Source organism: Rhincodon typus, chromosome 37, assembly GCF_021869965.1.
Source record: "Rhincodon typus isolate 14 chromosome 37, sRhiTyp1.1, whole genome shotgun sequence".
NCBI classification, from domain to species: Eukaryota; Metazoa; Chordata; class Chondrichthyes; order Orectolobiformes; family Rhincodontidae; genus Rhincodon; species Rhincodon typus.
Window position 1 is genome coordinate 5,097,102 of NC_063368.1, and position 21,413 is coordinate 5,118,514.

Consider the following 21,413-nt stretch of genomic DNA (forward strand, 5'->3'; position numbering starts at 1 on the left):
ACACAGACACAAGTACAGTACCTTCATTACAGCAGTCCCAAAAATCTAAAAAAAATTTCTCTTTTTACCTTTCGGACACTGGCAACACAAATAGTGGATAAATTCAGTGGATCAATTGCCTCCAGTTTCATCCCCTCTTCAAACCAATCGTCATTAGCATAAACAGCTCGTACCTAGAATCAGAATGGTTTTAAAACTACATCAAATTTGAAAAAAATACAAGTTCTTGCACTGTGCAAGAATAAAATGTTTGAAATATAACTACGAGAGGGAGTAGGTAATTCAGCCCTTCAAGCCTGCTCTGCCATTCAAGACGATCATGGCTGATCTCAACTCAACCTCAACTCCACTTTCTTGACCTCTCTCCATAACACTTCACCCATTATTGGTTAATTTCTTATCTGTTTTAAATCTGCTACCACTTATTCTAAAACTTTGACCTCTCATTCTATAGGAGGAGAAATGTCCTCTCTACATCTACTCTATCAATCCCTTTAGTATCTTATAACACCTCAATTTGATCACCTCTCATTCTTCTAAATTCCAGAGAGTATAGGCCTAAACTGCTCAACCTCTCTTCACAAGACAAACCCCTCATCTCTGCAATCAATCTAATCTCAGCTACCTCCCTCCTCTGCAACTACATCCCTCCTCAGGTAAGGGGGCCAAAATTGTATGCAATACTCCAGGTGCAGTCTCAATGATGCCTTGTACAGTTGCAGCAAAACCTCCCTACTTTTATACTCGGTTCTTTTGGCAATAAATGCCAAAATCTCATTTGCCTTTCTTATTATCTGTTGTACTAATTTTTTGCAACATCACAATCTGTCAAGTTCAGAGGAGAGAAGAAAATTCTTTTTAAAAGGTTTCAAATTGCTGATAATACTCCCATGTTATAATGTTAATTAATCTGAACTTAAATACAGATGCTGGCTGATCTGCCAAGAGCTTTCATGACTTTAACAGAATTTTTCAACTCTTACACTATCTCCAAATGCTCTCAAGTAACAGCCATGGCTCAGTTTCAGAAATCTATAAAGCTTCAGTTTTGAATTATCTCAGCTGACTGCTTGCTGGTTTTGGGAATGCATTCAACATGGACTCAAAAACATCATAACTGGCCTCTAATTCAGATCAGCAGCGATGTGGAGTCAACAGCCCCATACAGTTACATTTGTCTAATACTCTGACACATTCACTGGGTGTGACACTGCTTTAATAGTAACGTCACAGGGCCTTTAATCCAGAGGCCAGCTTAATACTCTGGGCAAATTGGTTCAAATCTCACCAGTATGGAATCTAAATCAATTAGTTAAATCTGGTTAGATCTCAGCAATAGTTTGTAAGTGCCTTTTAGGGAAGGAAATCTGTTGTCCTTAACCTGGTCTGGTCTATGCAACAACGTAGATCATAACAGCAATTTGGTATGCAACAAATGCTGGCCTTGCCAGCGATACCCACATCCTGTGAAAGAATACAAAAAATATTTACAATTTACTATTTCAAGTAACTACGTTAAAATAAGGGTTGATTAAATAATTAGAGAGTTCACCAATAAATCCTGAAAAAGAAAGTGGAATAACAAAACATTAAAGATAGCATGAAAAATATTTCTATTCCTAAATGCCCTTGAGAGTAAGAGTCAACCATATTGCTATGGTTCAGGACTCAAGTGCCTTACAACATTGCCACAAATATCTAGGGTTTAAACTAATTGCGGGGAAGTGCTAAACCCTCTTACACCACAGAGGCCCCAAATTTGAAAATAAATTTGTTTCAAGTAAGTTCACCCTGATAAGGCCTGTCATAGTAAATGAGTAACAGCCAGATAGTAGCAAGTGCAAGAACACAGTTGTTATTTTCTCTATGGTATTATTACTGGCAAGTTAAAGAGCTCTGTTTAAATGATCTGCTGGAGATTGGAGAAACTATGGACACAAATGCAGATACTTCCAATCCAAGACAAAGTTTGTTTCAAGTTTTAACACTGCCAATGCGTGCCTCCCACCCCAAAACAGAGGACAAGTTTACAGTATCACTGCAAGATATTCATTAATTTCCGGTACGTCGGAGGTACCACTTTTTGATGAAGATGTTGCATAAAGTCCCAAATTGCCCGAAGGATTTGGAATTCTCTAGTCCAAAGTGCTACAGGTGCTCAGTCACAGAACATTTCAGACCGAGCCGGAGACACTTCTGGACACTAAGGGGTATGGAGATAGGATCAAAATCCTGGAACTTCTTCCCTAACAGCATTCCGGAATTACCTACATCAGATGGACTGCACTGGTTCAAGAAAGCAGCTATCACCAATTTCTCATGACCAACTAAGGATCATTAAATAAATGCTAGCCCCAGCCAGCGATGCCCAAATCAAATGAACAAATTTCAAAAAGAGGAGAGGAAAGTGGGTGTGTGGTAGTCCTTTAGATCATTTTGTTTACACATCACCTTGTGTTCATGACCTACACTGGCTCCCAGTTAAGTAACGGCAGGATTTTAAAATCCATCCATGGTCTCACCCTTTCCTAGATCTTTAATATCCTCCAGCCCCAAAACCCCAAGGGATATTTGTACTACTCTAATTCTGGCCTCTTGAACATCCCTAATTTAGATTGGATGAGTGCTAAATAGGAAGCAGTTTTCTAGGGCTAAAGTTCTGGCAGTTCCTCCCTACACCTCTTTGCCTCTCTAGCACATTTTCCTCCTTGAAAATAATCCTTTAAAACTGACTTTTTTGATTAAGGATTCAGCCATCTACCTTAATATTTTCTTTGGTGCCAACTGCACCATTATTTCACAATATTCCTGCAAAGAGTATTCAGTTGGTTGTATCAAACATCTACTTGGACAACTAGATACGTTCACTGAAACCTGGTCTCAGCAGCACATAGAAACATTGAGAACAGTAAGTCTTTCGGCCCTTCGAGCCGGCTCTTCCATTCAAGATGATCATTGTTGATCATCCAACTTGGTCTGTCCCCACTGCTCCCACCCATCCTTTGATTCTCTTAGCCTCAAATGCTAAATGCAACTCTTTCACGAAACCACACAATGTTTTGGCCTTAACCACATTCTGCTGTAGCAAATTGCACAGACTTGCCACTCAGTGAAGAAATTTCTCATCTCAGTCCTAAATGGTTCATCCCATTTCCTGAGACTGAAACCTCTGACTTGGACCTCACCACTTCCCACAAAACAAAAAGAATTAATCATCAGGAACATCCTTTCTGCATCTCCCCTGTCTAGTCCTGTTCGAATTTTATATGGTTCTCCGAGATTCCTCTCATTCTTCTGAAAACCAACTTATAGTGCTGACCAAAAAAAACAACAACTTTCCTCAGTCCTGCCATAGAAAGAACAATACAGTGCAGGAACAGGCCCTCTAGCCCTCCAAGCCTGCACGGACACATTTTGCCCTTCCATACTAAAACTGTCTTCACTTACAGAATCCATATCCCTCTACCTTCTTCCTATTCATGCATTTGTCCAAATGCTTCCCGAATGTGGCTATTGTGTCTGCTTCCACCACCTCCTCTGGCAGTACATTCCAGGCACTCACCACCCTTTGTGTGAAAAGCTTGCCTTGCACATCTCTTTTAACCTTCTCCTTTTGCACCTTGAACTTCTGTCCCCTAGTAACTGATCCCTCCACTCTGGGAAAAAGCCTCAGTTTCTCCTCTATCCATGCCATTCACAATCTTATATACATCTATTAGGTCACCCCTCAACCTCCTGCTTTTCAGTTAAAACAAACCTAGTCTAGCCAACCTTCCTTCATAGCTAAAATCCCCCATACCAGGTAACATCCTGGTAAACCTTTTCTGTACCCTCTCCAAAGCATCCACATCCTTCTGGTAGTGTGGTGACCAGAACTGTATGCAATATTCCAAGTGTGACCTAACTAAAGTTCTATAAAGCTGTAGCATAGCTTGCCTATCCTTGCCCCTTTCAATGAAGGCAAGTATGCCACAGGCCTTTTTACTACCTGCGCTGCCACCTTCATCGATCTGTGGACCTGCACCGCCAGATCCCTCTGCATATCAATAATCCGAAGGGTTCTACCATTCACTGTATATTTTCCACCTGTACTTGACCTTCCACAATACATCACATTTGTCCGGATTAAACTCTGTCTGCCATTTTTCTACCCATGCCTCCAACTGACCTATATCCTGGGGTACCCTCTAACAATCCTCCATGTTATTGACAACTCCACTCATCTTTGTATTGTACACAAACTTAGTAATTAGACCAGCTACGTTTTCCTCCAAATCATTTATGTAGATCATGAACAGCAGAGGTCCTAGCATTGATCCCAGTGGAACACCACTAGTCACAGCCCTCCATTCCCTATGGAGCACCACTTGTCACAGGACCCTCCGTCTCCTATGACTAAGCCAGTTCTGTGTCTATTTTGCCACCTCACCCCGATTCCATATGACTTCACCTTTTGTACCAGTCTGTCACGAGGGACCTTGTCAAAAAGGCTTTACTGAAGTCCATGTAGACAACATCCACGTTTTTCCCTCAATCATCATCACCTCAAAAAAAAACTCAAATTAAGTTGGTGAGGCACAACCACCCCGCACAAAACCATGCTGTCTATCACTAATGAGTCCATTTGCTTCTAAATGCCTATAGATCTTGTCCAAGAATCTTTTCCAATAATTTCCCTACCACTGACACGAGACTCTCAGGTCTGTAATTTCCAGGATTACCCTTGTTACCCTTCTTAAACAATGGGACAAGTTTGGCTATTGTCCAGTCCTTTAGGACCTCACCTGTGGCCAAAGAGGATACAAAGATATCTATCAATGCTCCAGCATCCCAGGAATCAGTTTGGTAAACCTTCACTGCATTCCTTCTAGAACAAGGACATCCTCCTACAGGTAAGGAGACCAAAACTCCACACAGTATTCCAGGTGTGGTCTCATGAAGGCCCTGTGTATAATCATAGCCAGGTATCTCTGCTCCTGTACTCAAATCCTCTCGCCATGAAGGCCAATGTGCCACTTATCGCCTTGACTGCCTGCTCCACCTGCATGCTTGCCTTTAGTGGCTGGTGCACGAGGACACCCAGGACTCCTTGCACATTGCCCTCTCTCAAATTACAACCATTTAGATAATAATCCAACCTCCTCTTATTGTTACCATAGTGGATAATCTCTCATTTATCCACGATACTGCATCTGACATGCGTTTGTTCACTCACTCAGCCTATTCAAATCACACTGAAGCATCTCTACATCCTCCTCACAGCTCACCCGCCCATGCAGCTTTGTGCCATCTACAAATTTGGGAACATTACATTTAGTTCCCTCATCTAAATCAACATTTTATAAATAACCGGGGTCCTAGCACTGATCCTTACTGTACCCCACTAGTCATTGCCTACCACTTAGAAAAAGACCCTTTTGTTCTTAATGCCCGTTTCCTGTCTGCTAACTATTTCAAATCCCATGTGTTTTAATTTTACATGCTAATCTCTTATTATGACTTTTTGAAAAGCCTTCTGAAAGGACAAATAAACCACAGCCATTAAGTCCCTCTCATCAACTTTACTAGTTACATCTTCATTGAATTTAAGCCAATTTGTCAAGCGTAATTTGCCTTTCATAAATCCATGCTGACTATCCAACCCTGCCACGGTTTTACAAATGTTAACTATTAAAGCTTTTATAATAGATTCTAGCATTTTCCCCAATAACAAGATCACACTGACTGGTCTATAATTCCAGGTTTTCCCTCTGCCTCTTTTTTAAAATACAGTGGTTACTATAGGAACTGTTCTAGAGTCTACAGAATCTTGGATGCCACCAATGCGCCCACTATTTCTAGGGCCTCTTCATTAAGTACTCTGGGATGTAGATTATCAGGTCATGGAGATTTATCTGCCCTCAATGAAATTTCCCTAACACCATTTCCCTACTAATACTGATTTCCATCAGTTCCTCCCTCACATTAAATCTTGTGTTCCCCAACATTTCCGCTATGTTATTCGAGTCCTCCATACCCATTTACCCAGAATGAAGAAACAAAATGCAAAAAATATTGGTCCTTACCTTTTTAAAGAGATGGGGCAAAGCATAACAGAAGATTTTCCTGAACGTTGGGTATGAGTTTATGCCTGCTCTGGTCACTCCTCCTTGGGAAAAAAAAAGGATTAAAATTTTAATTTGAAGTCACACAAACCAGAAAGTTGCAAGTTTCAATTCCTGTGTAATACCTACCATCCAATGTTCTCTGACTCACTGTGACAAGTTCACAACACAAATGGTTAAACTAAACTTCTCTTTTGGTATTTTTTCTTCCCAATTGTAAAGGAAGAAGTCACTATCTTTGTTCAGTCCAACGATTTAACTTGCCTTCATGCCATTTTGTAGTAATCAGTATCCCATGCAGCTGCAAATACCCACAAAACATTGAGACAATACCAGATATTTTGAACCTTTAAAGACACACGGTGTTTGATGGGTACAGACTCCAAACCTTATGATCAGTAGTTTACTTTTACTGCTTAATATGGAGTTATATAGTAGTTTGGTCCAGCAAGTTACAACAATGAGAATCCTCTGTGTGGAGTAAGTACTGTATTCATTCTTATGGGGCTTTTGTCTATCAATTGGAAGGCAAAATAATTAAAATACTAAGTAAAAGTTCTGAAGAAGAGTTATATTGGACACTAAACATTAACTCTGTTTCTCCATCCACAGATGCTGCCAGACATGTTGAGTGTCTCCAGCAAGTATCTGTAATTAAAATATTCAGAGAAGTTCAAACAGCATGTCCTTTTGCTATTCACAATACAGTACTGACTACACTTAACCAGTCCATGCATGAAAATCACAAAGTAGAGGCCTGTGATAGGATAGCACTCACTGAATATTCCCGAAAGTGCTAAGAATCAGACTAACAACGACATTAAAATGAACAGTCAACACTGTGACTCAGTTACGCTCACTAGAAGTTGCGTGTCTCAATATTAACTTGTTTACTATTTCAAACACAAGGACCTGGCCTTTACAGGTCAAAGGCACTCGTCTAAGCATTGCACCTTTTTTGAACTAAAAAAAAAACATGGGGGACAATAATTCCCAGGTGCATTCACCATAGCAATGCTTCAACCAGAGTTGACTTGGCAACCATTCAGGACCATTTCCTGATATAATATAAATTATTGCTCCCTTTGAAATGGGGTATTCTTGCATTTGCCCTGATGAGTGCACGATGAAAAGCTTGCTTCTGTTTGAACAGAACTCAAGTTTTCTTTTTATTTATGTGCGGAAAATAAGTGCCACTGACATTTATTGGTCTTCCCTGGTTGCCCGAAGATGATAATGGTGAGCCATCTTCCCAAACCGCTGCAGTCCACATGTTGAAGGAAGCCCCACAGGGATATTCCATAGGGAAATACAGAACAATAAGTAGGTTTATTTTACTCAAAACACAGGCAAATAGGATACAAATGCTGAGTGAAGTTATATTGATTTCCTACAGCTCATTGCAATATTAGCAATAAATTAAGCAAGCTCAGTCCCCGATTCAGTCTGATCTTTTCCTTTATAAGTCAGTCCATAAGACACAGGAGCAGAAGAGGACCATTCAGCCCATTGAGTCTGCTCCATCATTAACAAGATCATTGCTGATCTGATAACCCTCAACTCCATTTTCCTGTCTTTTCCCCACAACCCTAGATTCCCTTGATGATTAAAAACCTGTTTGTCTCAACCTTAAATATAGTTAAAGATCCAGCTTTTGTGAGGAAGAATGCCACACAGATTCAGAGGAAACCCTCCTTCATCTGTTTTAAACGTGCAACTTCTTATTCTGAAATTATGCCCTCTGGTCCTAGACTCCCTCACAAGAGGAAACAATCTTTCCATATCAACCCTGTCAAGGCCCTTAGGAATGTGTTATGGTTCAGTAAAGTTGTCTCTTATTCTTCTAAACTCCAATGAGTATAGACCCAACCTACACAAACCCTCCTTATAAGACAGTCCCTAAAAACCCAGGATCAGCCTTGTAAACGTTCTCTGCACTGCCTCCAATGCCATTACATCTTTCCTTAGATAACCCACCAAAAATCACACTATTCCAGCTATGGACTAACTAGTGCAAAGTATAGTTTTAATAAGACTTCCCTATTGTTAAACTCCATTAAATTGGAAATAAAAAGTCTAAAATTTATTTGTTTTCCCTATTACCCGTTTAATTTTTTACGCTAGTTTTGTTATTTATTCCTGAGGACTCCCAAAGCTCTGTAGCTTTCTGCAGTGTCTTTCAATTTAGGTCAGCATTTACTAAACTGTCTACTTGTAGCCTCTCACCAACAGGCGCCTTCCGAGTGTCTTCCTATACTGCAATGCCCGAAGACTGCATCTAGCCCACGTAGATAGGGAGTCAAATACTCTATCTCTAATCTGTCTTCTAAGCTCCATATCAGCATTCACTTTAGTTAGAATTGTAAAACTCATTGTATATAAATTCAATGATCTGCTGGTACTTTGAAACAACAATTCAATTATTCATATGCTTTCTTCAGCACTCATGCTCCTAAAAAAAAAAATAACAGTGCAAAACAAAAATCAGATTTCCATAAAAAATTATAAAACTGGGTTGCATTCTTGACTTGCAATTTTTGCATTAAAAAAGCTATCGGCTGCCTTGATTATTACTGACCCAAAGATCACCTAACTGACTTACAGTTATTATTCTCTTACTACACAAATCTCAGTGTGGCATCAGTCCACCTCCTTGTCATCCCTCTCATTCTTTCCAGTCTCCAGTTCCCTCTCACAGCCTCCTCCCCCACGTCCTTGCTCACTTCCTCCTGTTCATCAATCCCCTCTTAAGCTATTGCTCAAAGTGAGGTCTCAGAAGTGGGATGGTGAAAGGGAGATTTGGGAGTGGGAGAAGGCAAGAAGAGCAGTGAGTGGGAGAAAGCCGAGTGGGTTGAGAGAGGCAGAGAGTGAATACCCTGTGGTTAAAAAGCAAACAAAACATGCACAATTATTGAAAAGTTCATCATTTCTGTGCATTTGGAGGGAAAGTGGTGGCTGTGTGTGTGACTGACCATGTAATTCAGAGGCCTAAGTTCATACTTTGGGGCATGGGTACAAATTTCACTATAGCAGTTAGTAGATTTTAAATTGAATCAATGAAAATCTGGAACTAAAAAGCTGATCTCTGTAATGATAACCTGAAAACAACCACAGATTGTTAGAAAATCCCATTAGATTCACTAATGCCCTTTAGGGAAACAATGTCATCATGACCCATTCTGGCTTACATGTGTCTCTAGACCACAGCAATGTGGTTAACTCTTAACTGCCTTCTGAAGTGACCTAGCCTTGGTTCATGGACAATTAAAGATAGGCACCAAATGTTGCCCTTGATACTGACGCCCATATCCCACTAAATAATAAATAAAATGAGCTGAAACAAAATGGATAAGCAACAACAGCAATATCCATATCCCTAAAAAGCATATAAAGACAGACAATAAAGTGGCAATTTAGCAAATTAGTGGATTCATACCTTAAACCTCTTTTCAGTATTAGAATTTAACATGTTATTTGTAACTGTCACCACACAGCATCATCTATGCTTGTATTCACCAAGTAAATACTTACGAGATCATTCAGCCATTGTAGCGTATCCTAACATTCAATTAGATCCTGGCTAATTTTCAACTTAACTCTTACTTATCCACTTTGGTTTCATATCCCTAATACTTTTGCTCAACGAAAATCTGTCAATCTCAGTTTTAAAGTGATCAGCTCCATTAGCTCACCTGGGTGTTTCACTTTATGACCCACTCTTTTGGACCATCCCACTGAATGGATGAGGGGACTCCACATGTGGCACCAGAAATCATCATCTTCACAATCTTCATACAGCAGTCTCAGGCGCCCCCCAATCACAGTATCCACAACTGCTGTCCGTGTACGTGAGATTTGTGTCTTATCAACAACTTCTACACGCATTCCTGGTCGAAAAGGATATTTCATACTCTCCACCATCTGGGAAAGACATTCAAGAAGAAGCATTTTCTTCTCAGATAAAAGCATCAACTCAACAAGGACAGAGAAAAAAATCCTTCACCTACTGCTTAGGCTAGTCATTTGAGAAAAATACTTCCGGCAAAGTCTAAAAGTACACTAAGTTTTCCTAGGAGTTTAAACACAACTTTGGCAGACCATTCAACTGTCAGGGATGTCATAGCCAAGCCATGTTTCATGTTATATTCTAGCAGTGGTCATTAAATAGAAAGGCACTACCCCAATTCCCAATTTCCCAACTTAAGCTCCTTCCCTACTGCATCCCAAGTGGTTATGGTTGTTGCGGATCACAGTCATACAGCACGGAAACAGACCTTCAGTCCAAATAGTCCACGCTGACCATGCTCCCAAACTAAACTTATCCTACTTCCCTGAGTTTGGCCTATAACCCTTTAATCCTTTCCTATTTGTGTACTTATACGTTGTAATTGTATCTGCGTCCACCACTTCCTCTGGCAGTTCACTCTACAAACGAACCACTCTGTAAAAAAGGTTGTCCCTCAGGTCCTTTTTGAAATTTTCTCCTCTCACCTTAAAAATACACGCCCTAGTTTTGAATTCTCCCGCCTTAGGAAAAAGATCCTTGCTATTCACCTTACCTATGCCCCTCATGATTTTATAAAACTCTATAAGGTCACCCTTCAACCTCCTACACGCCTGTGGAAAAAAAAATCCCAGCCTATCCAGCCTATTTTTCTAACTCAAACCCTCTATTCCTGGCAACGGGATGTAAATCTTTTCTGAACCCTCTCCAATTCAATAATACCCTTCCTGTAGCAGACTGCACACAGTACTCCAGAAGAGGCCACACCAAAATCCTGTATAAACATCTCAGACCCAGGAAATTGCTGCAAGAGTTCTTCAGGCCATTGCCTTAAGCACTGACATCTTCAGCTGCAATATCGATGACTTTCTGCCCTTCATTAAAAGGTCAGAACTGGGGGATGTTTGATGATGTACAGGCTATGTTCAGTAGCATCAGCAACTCCTCAGATACTGAAGAAGTTCATGCCCATATGCAGCAAGACCTGGGCCACACTGAAGGTTTGGGCTGATAAGTGGCCAAAAACACAGGTGCCATATAAGTGCGAGGCCATGGCCACCTCCAACAAAAAACCATCTCACGACATTCAAAAGCATTATCATCTCTAAATCCCTTATCAAGATTCTTGAGGCATTACCATTGAGTGGGGTGTGAACAATCTTCACCTCAATCTCAGAATCTGCTGTGACTGTGTGGGACTTTTTCCTCAGACTCACAGTTCACTGGGAGGCAAAGGGTACAATGTAAGCTGCTCGCATGTGTGGCTGTGTAGCAGCTAAAAAACCTCTCACACATTCCATCGCCCTCCACTGTTTGACTCCCACCTCTAGTTTAAATGTACCACTTAAACTATTCAGAAGTCTAAGACAGCACAGAAGTTACAGGGAACATTGGAGGGAGTGAACTTTTCACTGGCACCATGCATGACAGTCACACTAATCAACAGGAATCTGGATAGGAAGATCAGTAAGCAGCTGAGGGAGATCATGCAGCAAGGTTGGGATAAGAAGTTTAATGTGAACTTTAATAATTAAAGAAACAAAAAAAAAAGTTACAATCCGGTTTTATTTTGGTGACTGAGGCCAACCAACCTCCCACCACCACACCACTGACTATCTGAAGACCAACCTCGCTCAACAACTCTCGTACTCCTCTTATTTTTACTCTGAGCTCAAAAACACATCACACTGGGAAGCAGTTCAGAAAGCAAGGAAATAGCAAAAATACATTGCTTAACTCACTACTCTTCTAAATCAGCCTCTTTATGAATAGGAACAATCTCCACATTTTAGAAGATCATAAAAGTAATCGCTGGGATGGTCAAGATTCAACAAATCCAGCACAGATGGATTCAGTCAGAAATGAGACATTCCTGATTGAAGTATGTCTATGCTGTACAGTGTACCAATGTGCAATGGATGTAGATCTCAGGCTTTTACGTTTGGATTTCATCTGATGAACTTCATTAAGGTGCAAAGAAGTACGACAGGTTAGGCTGTCACGTGTTTGCCATACCTTATAATGAAAATCAACTGGTAGAGTCTTAGATCCAATTAGTCTCTTTAACAGATAGGCCCTCCAGTCAGTGGTCTTGTTTCGAACAGCTGCACAAAGAGGATCACAAAGTAATACAAGACCATTTCATAATTCAATACAGTGTGTTTGGGAGTTGAGGACAATCTGACTACACTCAATACTAGCCTGTTTGCAAAACAGAGTTGCAGATAGAACAATGCACTTTTGATCTTGCTGTGGCAAATTTAATAATGAAGCACTGGCTGCAAGGAGAACAACCAATTGCTTTATGTTACAACCAACATGGAACAAAAACACTCACGAGTCCCACTACTCCATGGGTCACAATATAAAACAAAATATTTCAAAGTCCCAGTATAGCCAATTGTGTGCTTTCTCTACATTAGGCTGAGAATAAAGATTCATCAACTTGATTTGTCTACTAAACACAAAATTATTGATTTATTATAAAATAAAACCCAATCAGTAAAGATGCAGAATTGTGTTAACACAATCTGGAGTATGCAAATGTAAATGTTTACCCCTCTAAATAACCTGACAGACTAAAACATGCAAACACTTCAATTGAAGGAAACAAATTTGCCTCTGCAGGGATTCACTTTAAAAAGAAGGTTTAAAAAAAAACAAAGGATAGAATGTTCTAAAGTCTGTCAATCTGGTGGTCTTGCACATGTGGTCGTCACTAAGCACACATTGGCAGACACAGCTTGCTCAGAAAATGAAGACTGAACTTCTCAATGCGGTCAGAATAATTTTGACCACAAAAGGTGATTAAGGAACTACAGACATAAGCTAAGCAGATTGTTTTTAGCCAGATTTCCCCAACTAATTCCAAACAGAGACAACTCTCCAAACCATATATTATTTCAACATAGCGTCCATAAAACTAAGGCAGATGACGTCTGAAAATGTCCATGCAATTGTCTGAAGTCACATGATTCCTAATAAGTCTGGTTTTAAAAAAGCTGCAATGCCTCAAAAGGTTTTTCACTGTTTCTTTTACATCTAATCCAGATATCCACATAACTTGAAACAGATCCATTTTTCCTTCAGAAACAAAATATCAAATATGAAGTGGTTTTATAAACAACTGATTAGTCTCAAAAATTAAGTGTTGGGACTATTTCACAGCCACTCAAGGAAATTCTCCATTTAACATACAGCACAAAAGGTAAAATTAGTCAAATTTGCAGTTTGCAACAGGGCCGTTTAAAAATGTAAGAAATGGGAGCAAGAGTAAGCTCCGTAGGCCCTCAAACCTATCTTGCCAATTAACAAGATCATTGCTGATCTTGAACCTCAACTCCACCTTCCTATTACCAGATTCGTTGAGTATTCTTTTCACTTCCGTGCATTAGCTTGCCTTACTTCTTATCTTCACATTCTGGCTAGCAACAGCGCAAAGAAACAGAGCTGAATGTGCAAGTCTCACCACTAGTTCTCAGTTGTGCCTCCTTAAGGCAACATATGGAATGTGGAGTCTCTCAGACCCAGGTAAAAAAGTTTTACAGCAACTCAGGGGGAGATGCAGAGGTGAAGGCCCATTGACAAGTGCGCAACTCTAGCTATGGACAAATAGCTCCACCGTCTAATGGATACCTTGGCTAAGGGAATAATGTCAAAAAAAAAAAAAAACTGTTGTGAACTGGGAGACAGTCACCGACGGCCATGACGTCCCGAGGCTGACTGTTTGGTAAGGCCCAGGAAAATAAGTTATTCTCCACGAGCTTGCGGTCACTTAAAACTCTGCTCGTCATGTTTTTACACAGTCCTACTCACTTTATACCTGACCCCATGACCTTCATTGGGTAAGTAACACCTCAATTTTACAACTCTTAGCCTGGCTTTCAAATACTTTGAGTTTCAGTCCTTTGTGTCTCTATAATTTTATCCAATTTCTTCAACTCTAGAGATGGCTGAACTCTAAATGTTACCAAATTTAATCATTCCACCACTTGCAATCATACCTTCAGCTGCTGAGAAAATTACTGGAATTCCCTCTCTAACATTTTACCATTCCATTGCTCTTTACCCCAATAAAAAGGTGCTCTTCAAAACAGACTACTCTGGCTTAGTTTTAGACCACCTACCCCATATCATCTCATCTGGCTCAATATTGGATAACACCATGGGACATGTAACCACGTTATAGAAATGCAAGGTGTTGTTCAGCTATAACATTCTGCAAAAATAAAACTGCAGTTACTGCTTCAAGAACTTACTCTGAGGAGGCACAAGAGGCTTGCCAAATGTGGCACACCAACCAATTGGATGGATATCTGCAGTTCCCAGATTATACCAAAAATCCCGTTTTGGGTTGTTTTCAAATCCTTCATACCTCAGCAGTGCCTTATAACCTATTAAAGAAAACACAGAAAAAGCAAAAACTGTTAAAAACCTCAACGAAACAACTACAATTGTTACCAAAACGCCTGCGATCAGATAATGAGACTCAAAAATCCATTAAGAATGCCTTAGGGAGACAGTAGCATGCTGTTGATGTCACTGTATCGGTAATCCAGAGACCTGGGCTAATGCCCTGGGAAACATATGTTCAAATCCCACTACAGTTGCTGATGAAATTTAAATTTAGTTCATTTTAAAAATCTGGAATCCAAAGCTGATTCAATCACTGTTGGCTCAGAGATGCCATTCAGAAGCCTGATCTGGTTTACATATGGTCAGATCAACATATAGGGTTGAGTTAACTGCCCTTCTGAGATGGCCGAGCATGTAACTCTGTTCAAAGGCAATTCAAAATGAGAAACAAATCCTGGCCTTGCCCACATCTCATGAAAGAAAGAAAAATAAACCACCCATCAATATATAGGGCATTAAAAACTTTCAGGTGAAGAACAGTTAAGAGGCAGGTGATAAATTTGACCAGGGCACACAGACTTAATTCAGTCTCCATCTTAAAATTATGCAGTCTGTCAGCTTACGATAAGAAAGGCATATTCAATACTATGTCCACATGGTAACAGCAACACAGTAACTCCTACTGCCAACTTTATGGATAAGTACATATTCTCCCACTGCCATGATTGAAGATAGCTTAGTGGTGTTATCCCTGGAGTACCAGGTAATGACTTGGGGTCCAGAGTTCAAATCCCACCATGGCAATTGATGGAATTTAAATTCCAAGTTTTTTAAAAAATTGGATTCAAGAGTTATTAATGATCATTCCAATTGTATGAACAACTAACTGGCTCACTAAAATCCGTTTTTTTTTTGGGGGTGCAACGTAGCTGCCCTTACCTGGTCTAGTCAACATGTAAACCCAGACTCTTACGTGCCCTATGGGTGATCAGAGATGGGCAATAAATGCCGGTCAGCAACACCCACATCCTGAAATGGATTTTTAAAAAATTGTTCTCCTTGGAGAGGAGATCTGAAGATGTGACAGAGGTTTTCAAAATCACAAGCAGGCTGGATAAAGTAGATAGGGAGAAACTATTCCCACTTGTAAATGGAACAAGAACAAGAGGGCATAAACTTAAAATGATCTGCAAAAGAAGCAAGTCTGATATTTTTCACTCAATGAGTAGTTACAATATGGAATGCACTTCCTGGAAGCGTGGTGGAAGCATTCAAGACAGCATTGGATAATTATTTAGATAAAAATAATGTGCAAGGGTATGGAGTAAAAGCAGGAGATTGGCACTACGTAATTATGCCCATTTAAAGGGGCTCCTTCAGTGCAATAATAATTCTGTGATTCTGATATCATGGGTGCATGCCATTTTGCTCCCATAGGTCACTTTTTCTTTGCAATAAGCCCAGTTTAATAGGGCAACATTAACCACAAAACACCCTTCTTCTAATTTATCGGAACAAGTGAGCAAGTTGGAAAGGCTTTGCACAGGGTCTCTGCATAACCTGATTAGCTCAGCTGGTAAATAATGGGGTTCAATCTTGGGGTCATGGTCTTGAGCCCCACTTTTTTAAAATATATTTTATTCAAAACACTTATTGTTTTTAATCAATACTGCAACTCCACAGATAACAGCATTGCATTTTGACTTCTAACACTAGCTTTTACTAAAACTAATCCAGTTGCTGGGAGGAAAAAGAAGGCAATTTTACCATTACAGAAATCCAATTGTTAAAATGGCTGCTTTCTGAGTTGTTGCACTTTTTTTCCCAGTCAACCAATTTTGTAGTAAATGAGACAGTTATAAGATACCAGCTTACAAAGAAAAATGCAGAAGTCTGTGACAGAAAACATGCACTTAAAACCACCTCTCACTTTAAAAAGCCCAACACTGATTCTACATTTTTACTCATTCAGGAAATGCTCCCCCTGGTGTTGCAGCACTGCAGCTAAATGGAAACTGCATTTGTAAAAAATATTACACTGCAATTACAACCTTCTGCCTATGATACGCTGCAGCAAGAGGATGAAGCTGGCTTCTACAAAGAACTACTTTCAACTGTGTGAGGAGGCAACCTGTAATGACACTTGGACGGATTTCACCTCACCTCCAAATTCACCAAATAAATGTTATTTTTTGAAACTGCAATTTACTTTCTTCTTTTCTTCATCTGAGAGTGACACCCCTCTTCTCATTTTCTTTTCATATAGAATGTCCTTACTCCACTCAACAGTCCTGCTAAACATCAGAAGCAATTTCCAAGCAAACTGACTAGGAAACACTCATCTGAAGGTCATTACTGGGGTTCAGGACTAACCAGTTGAACTATTGGTGCTACAGAAAAGCACTCAACCTAATGGTGAAGCCAAGAAACATAACTAACATGGCCAGTTTGATGTAAAACTGCATACAAAACAGGGAATGGAGGTCTTGTGGTACATTGGGCAGCAACCCTCCCTGAGTCAGGAGGTCTAGGTTTGAGGCCCTCTTCAGGACCTGATGGCCAAAGGAGATGGGGTTTTTTTTTAATTTAAAAAACAAACTCATTCATGGGATACAGGTCACACTACCTATATCGCTATCCCATCCTAACTGGGAAGAGGATAGGTCAGAGCTAACCACATGCTTGTGGGCTTGCAGTCACACGTAGGCCAGACCAGGTGAAAACACCAAATTTCCTGCCCTAAAAGAACTTGATCAACTGGATGGGTTTCATGATCATCATTAGGCTAGCTTTCTATTTTAGATGTTTTATTGGGAGATTCTGGCATCCTCAGAACATTAGCCAGTGGTCCTGCATTACTATCCCAGTGACACTACCACGACCGCCTCTTCCTGCAGCCAAACGCAAATCTTTCCAATACGTTGGCAGCAGGTGGTCAGAAACAGGACAATTTCCTGGCCACCTAGAACCATGAACTACTGGCGGTGCAACAGCCTCCCCATATTATAAAAGTCTACGCGCTTTGATCATGTGTCAACTTTGTTCCAAAGGGCTACAACACGCCCATGAGCAAGTGACATCCTCAGTGAGGCAATTCGCTCCCAACACAGGCATGCAGGCAGGTATCTAAATGTCACCACCCTGGCTTACAGAATCCAATACAGTGTATGATGTTACCATCAGGAACTGAGAAATGAAACATGTCACCAACCTGCTAACTTTATGACTTGTGCAATCCAGTAGACTTTGTTTGGCAGATTACAGTCAAGGTTCAATACTTCTACTTTCATTCCTTCCAGAACATCTTCCCACTGATCAAAAAGTGGAACCTACATAGGAAGCACTAGATTTTACATTTGGTTCCATCTCTAACTATTTTAAAAGATAAAAATAAGGAAAAAATGAGTAAGAATGGAAGAAAGAGACAAAGCTAGTTGGAGAGAGAATAATTATGCTGGAAACAGTTCAGAGAAGGTTTATTAGACTAATACCAATGGGGCACTTTTGTCTTAAGATGAAAGGTTGGACAGGGTTGGCTTGTATCTCTGGATTTTAGAAGAGAAAGAGGCAACGTGATTGAACTTGAGGGCTCTTAACAAGGTGGAGAAGACACTTCTTATGGGATAACCTACACTAGGAGCTATTGTTGACAAATCAGGGCAAAATGTTTCTTGAGGGTTGGGAGTCTTTGGAGCCCTCATCATGAAGTCAGTGGAAGCAGAGTGCTTAAATATTTTTAAGGCAGAGGCAGACTGTTCGAAGAGTCATACAAGACTCTTAAGTCAATTTCTTTTCACAGAAGCTGCCAGACCTGCTGAGTTTCTTCACCGGTCTCTGTCTTTGTTTATGGATAGATTCCTGTTAAGCACAGGGCTAAAAGGTTATCAGGGGGCAGTGAGAATGCAGAATTACAATCAGATTAGCCACAATCTTATTGAATTTCCAAATAGGCTCAAAAAGGGCTGATTGGCCTGCCCGCTCCTATTTCACATCTTCGTATGAGTGAACAACAAATTCTCATCTTGCTAGAAACACTTGCATCCCATGAAAGAATTTTAAAAAAAAGGTTCGAGTAGATTTGTAGCTTGGGTTGTGGATGCTGTTGTTTGTTCTCTCGCCCAGCTGGTTCGTTAGTTCGCAGGTGTTTCATTACCCTGCTGGGTAACATCATCAATGCAGCCTCCGATGAAGCGCTGTTGTGTTTTCCCACCTGGTATTTAAACTCTGGGCTCTGTTGGAATTGGTTACCTCATTTCTGGTTTTTCTTCTTTACATAGTGGTGTGTATATAGGGTCTAATTCTACATGTTTATTGATGGCCTTCTTGGTAGAAAACCAGGCCTCTAGAAATTCCCATGCTTGTCTCCGTTTGGCCTGTCCCAGGATCCTGGTGCTGTCCCAATCTAACTGGTGGTTCTCCTTATCCATGTGAATCGAGGTGAGCGAGTACTGGTCATGTCTTTTTGTTGCTTTACACCAAAATACAGCAATAAAAAGACACGACAAATACTCACTCGTCTCCATTCACATGGATAAGGAGAACCACAGTTCAACTGGGACAACACCAGGATCCTGGGACAGGCCAAACAGAGACAAGCACGGGAATTCCTAGAGGCCTGGTTCTCCACCAAGAAGGCCATCAACAAACAGATAGAACTAGACCCCATATATGTATACCACTGTGAAGGAAAACCGGAAATGAGGTAATCAAATCCAACAGACCCGGGAGTTTAAATACCAGGTGGGAAAACACAACAGCGCTTCATCGGATGCTGCACTGATGATGTCACCAAGCAGGGTAATGAAACGTCTGCGACCTAACGAACCAACCACAGCAATTTTTTTACAAGTCACAAAGAAATCAGAGAGCTAGACAGAGTAAAAAGACAAAAGGATGAAGGAATCACGAAATGTGGACCATTACTGAAGATCCGTGAAGATACAGGCCATTGAAATGTGGATGCCAAGATGCTTGCTAAAATATACAGGCCATTAGACAAACAGAGTGGTGTTTGAAATTACAAGAACAAAAATAACTCTTAAGAAGTGATATCCAGAAAAGAAAATGTCAATATTTTCACAGCCATTTGGTCAGAGCTGAAAAGGTATACAGGTCTCTTCTAGAGCGAAAGTGGAGGCAGCAGAAAGAGAGGTTGACCTACTGTAGTTTGATGACAGATGTCAGAGCAGTAGCAGACATGCTACACAGTGGATGTGTGAGGATGACAAAGACAGACAGGAACAGTATGTCATGCAACAGATTTCCTGGCAGGAGGAGTGACAAACAGCAGCAGCCACTAAGGAATAGACAAGGAGAGAGAGGCAGGACGGAAGGAAGGAAGAGACAAACAGAGAGAGAAAGAGAGAGAGACAGACAGAGGTGGAGAGACATTATCAAGAAAGTTTACACAGAGAGAGAATTTATTTTTATTTATTTCACAGAATGTGAGCATAGCTGCCGTTTATTGCCCATCCCTAACTGCCCTTGCAAAGGTAGTGAGCTGCCTTCTTGAACTGCTGCAGTCTTTTGGGTGCAGCTATACTCACAGTGCTGTTGTGGAAGAAATTCCAGGATTTTGACCCAGTGACAATGAAGAAGCAACAATATATTTCCAAATCAGGATGGTGAGCTGCTTCAGGGGAACCAGCTGGTGTGGTGCTCCATGTATCTGCCGCCCTTGTCCTTAGGCAATAGAGGTTGTGGGTTTGGAAATTGCTATTGCAGGAGTCTTGGAGAAATTGCAGCGCATCTTATAGCTGCCACTGTGCATTGGTAGTGTAGGGAGTGAATATTGAAGGCATTAGATGGGGTGCCAATGAAGTGATTGTCCTGGATGGTCTTGGGCATCTTGAGTGTTGTTACAACTGCACTTAGCTGGGCAGAATTGACTTGCATCTTATAGATGATGGCTAAGCTATGGGCAGTCAGGTTGCTTGCTGCAGACTTCTGAGCCTCTGAGCCCAGTTCCCACAGTATTAATATGTTTGATCTAGCTCCGTTTCTGGTCAATAACAATCCTCAGGATGTTGATAACTTAATACAGGACAACAATCCATCTGTTACACAATAATGGATAAGAGCTGCAGCAATTGAAGCAGGCAGAAATGCAAAGCTAGGAAGAAAAACAAGAGTTGACGGGGTAAGGGTTGGACAGAGAGCAATACACAGCCTGAAACAGTGATAAAATAGTTTCAAAAATAAATTTTGAAACAGAACAAGTAGGCCATTAAGCCCCTTGAACCTACTCTGCCATGCTAAATTATGGCTGATTATTAGAAGTCTTAAAGAAATGATTTGCAGGGCTACAAGGGAAGAGAAGGTTTGTTTGGGGGGTGTGGGGGGGGGCTGCTAATTGGATAAGTCTTTCAAAGGCTGGCACGGATAAAATGGGTTGAATAGTCTCCTGCTGCACTGTATCATCCTAAAATTTTAAAATGACCATGTGGAACTTTGTTTTGGAGAGGAGTCTAGTAAAGGCAACAGCAGACAATTATCAGTGTCAGCTGTCCAAACAGCTGTAAGCATTACATATTTTTAAAAGGTAGAGGTAGATGGAAGATTATTGGAGGTACGCAGGAACGTAAAGCTTAAAATCAGTTCAGCCATGGTCTTACTGAATGGCAGAACAGGTTTGAAAGGTCAAGTGACCAACTCTCGTTTCTTGTTCACGTCACAGTCTGAAATTGAAGTTGATGGTGGTGTAGTGGTAATGTTACCAGACTAATAATCCAGAGGTCTAGGCAAAAGTTCTGGATACACGAGTTCAGATCCCAGCTTTGCAGCTGTGGATTTTAAATTTGATTAACAAAGAAGAGTACTGTTTAGAGACAGTAGGAACTGCAGATGCTGGAGAATCTGAGATAACAAGCTGTAGAGCTGGATGAACACAGCAGGCCAAGCAGCATCAGAGGAGCAGGAAGGCTGACGTTTCGGGCCTAGACCCTTCAAGA

General features: G+C 40.7%; 1 protein-coding gene across 5 annotated transcripts in view; it reads right to left on the reverse strand.

Annotated features, from left to right (window-relative positions):
• The window catches only part of l3mbtl2 (L3MBTL histone methyl-lysine binding protein 2), a 155,172-nt gene that overhangs the window by 115,829 nt on the left and 17,930 nt on the right, over positions 1 to 21,413 (reverse strand). For 4 of the 5 annotated variants that reach the window (XM_048617719.1, XM_048617717.1, XM_048617720.1 and 1 more), the window contains exons 6-11: positions 17,675 to 17,792; positions 14,367 to 14,501; positions 12,124 to 12,212; positions 9,797 to 10,025; positions 6,066 to 6,148; positions 69 to 173 (exon numbers count right to left, since the gene is read on the reverse strand). In XM_048617719.1, the coding sequence (XP_048473676.1) occupies positions 69 to 173; positions 6,066 to 6,148; positions 9,797 to 10,025; positions 12,124 to 12,212; positions 14,367 to 14,501; positions 17,675 to 17,792 (759 nt within the window). The remainder of the gene's footprint in view (positions 1 to 68; positions 174 to 6,065; positions 6,149 to 9,796; positions 10,026 to 12,123; positions 12,213 to 14,366; positions 14,502 to 17,674; positions 17,793 to 21,413) is intronic. The other variant, XM_048617718.1, reaches the window with a different exon arrangement.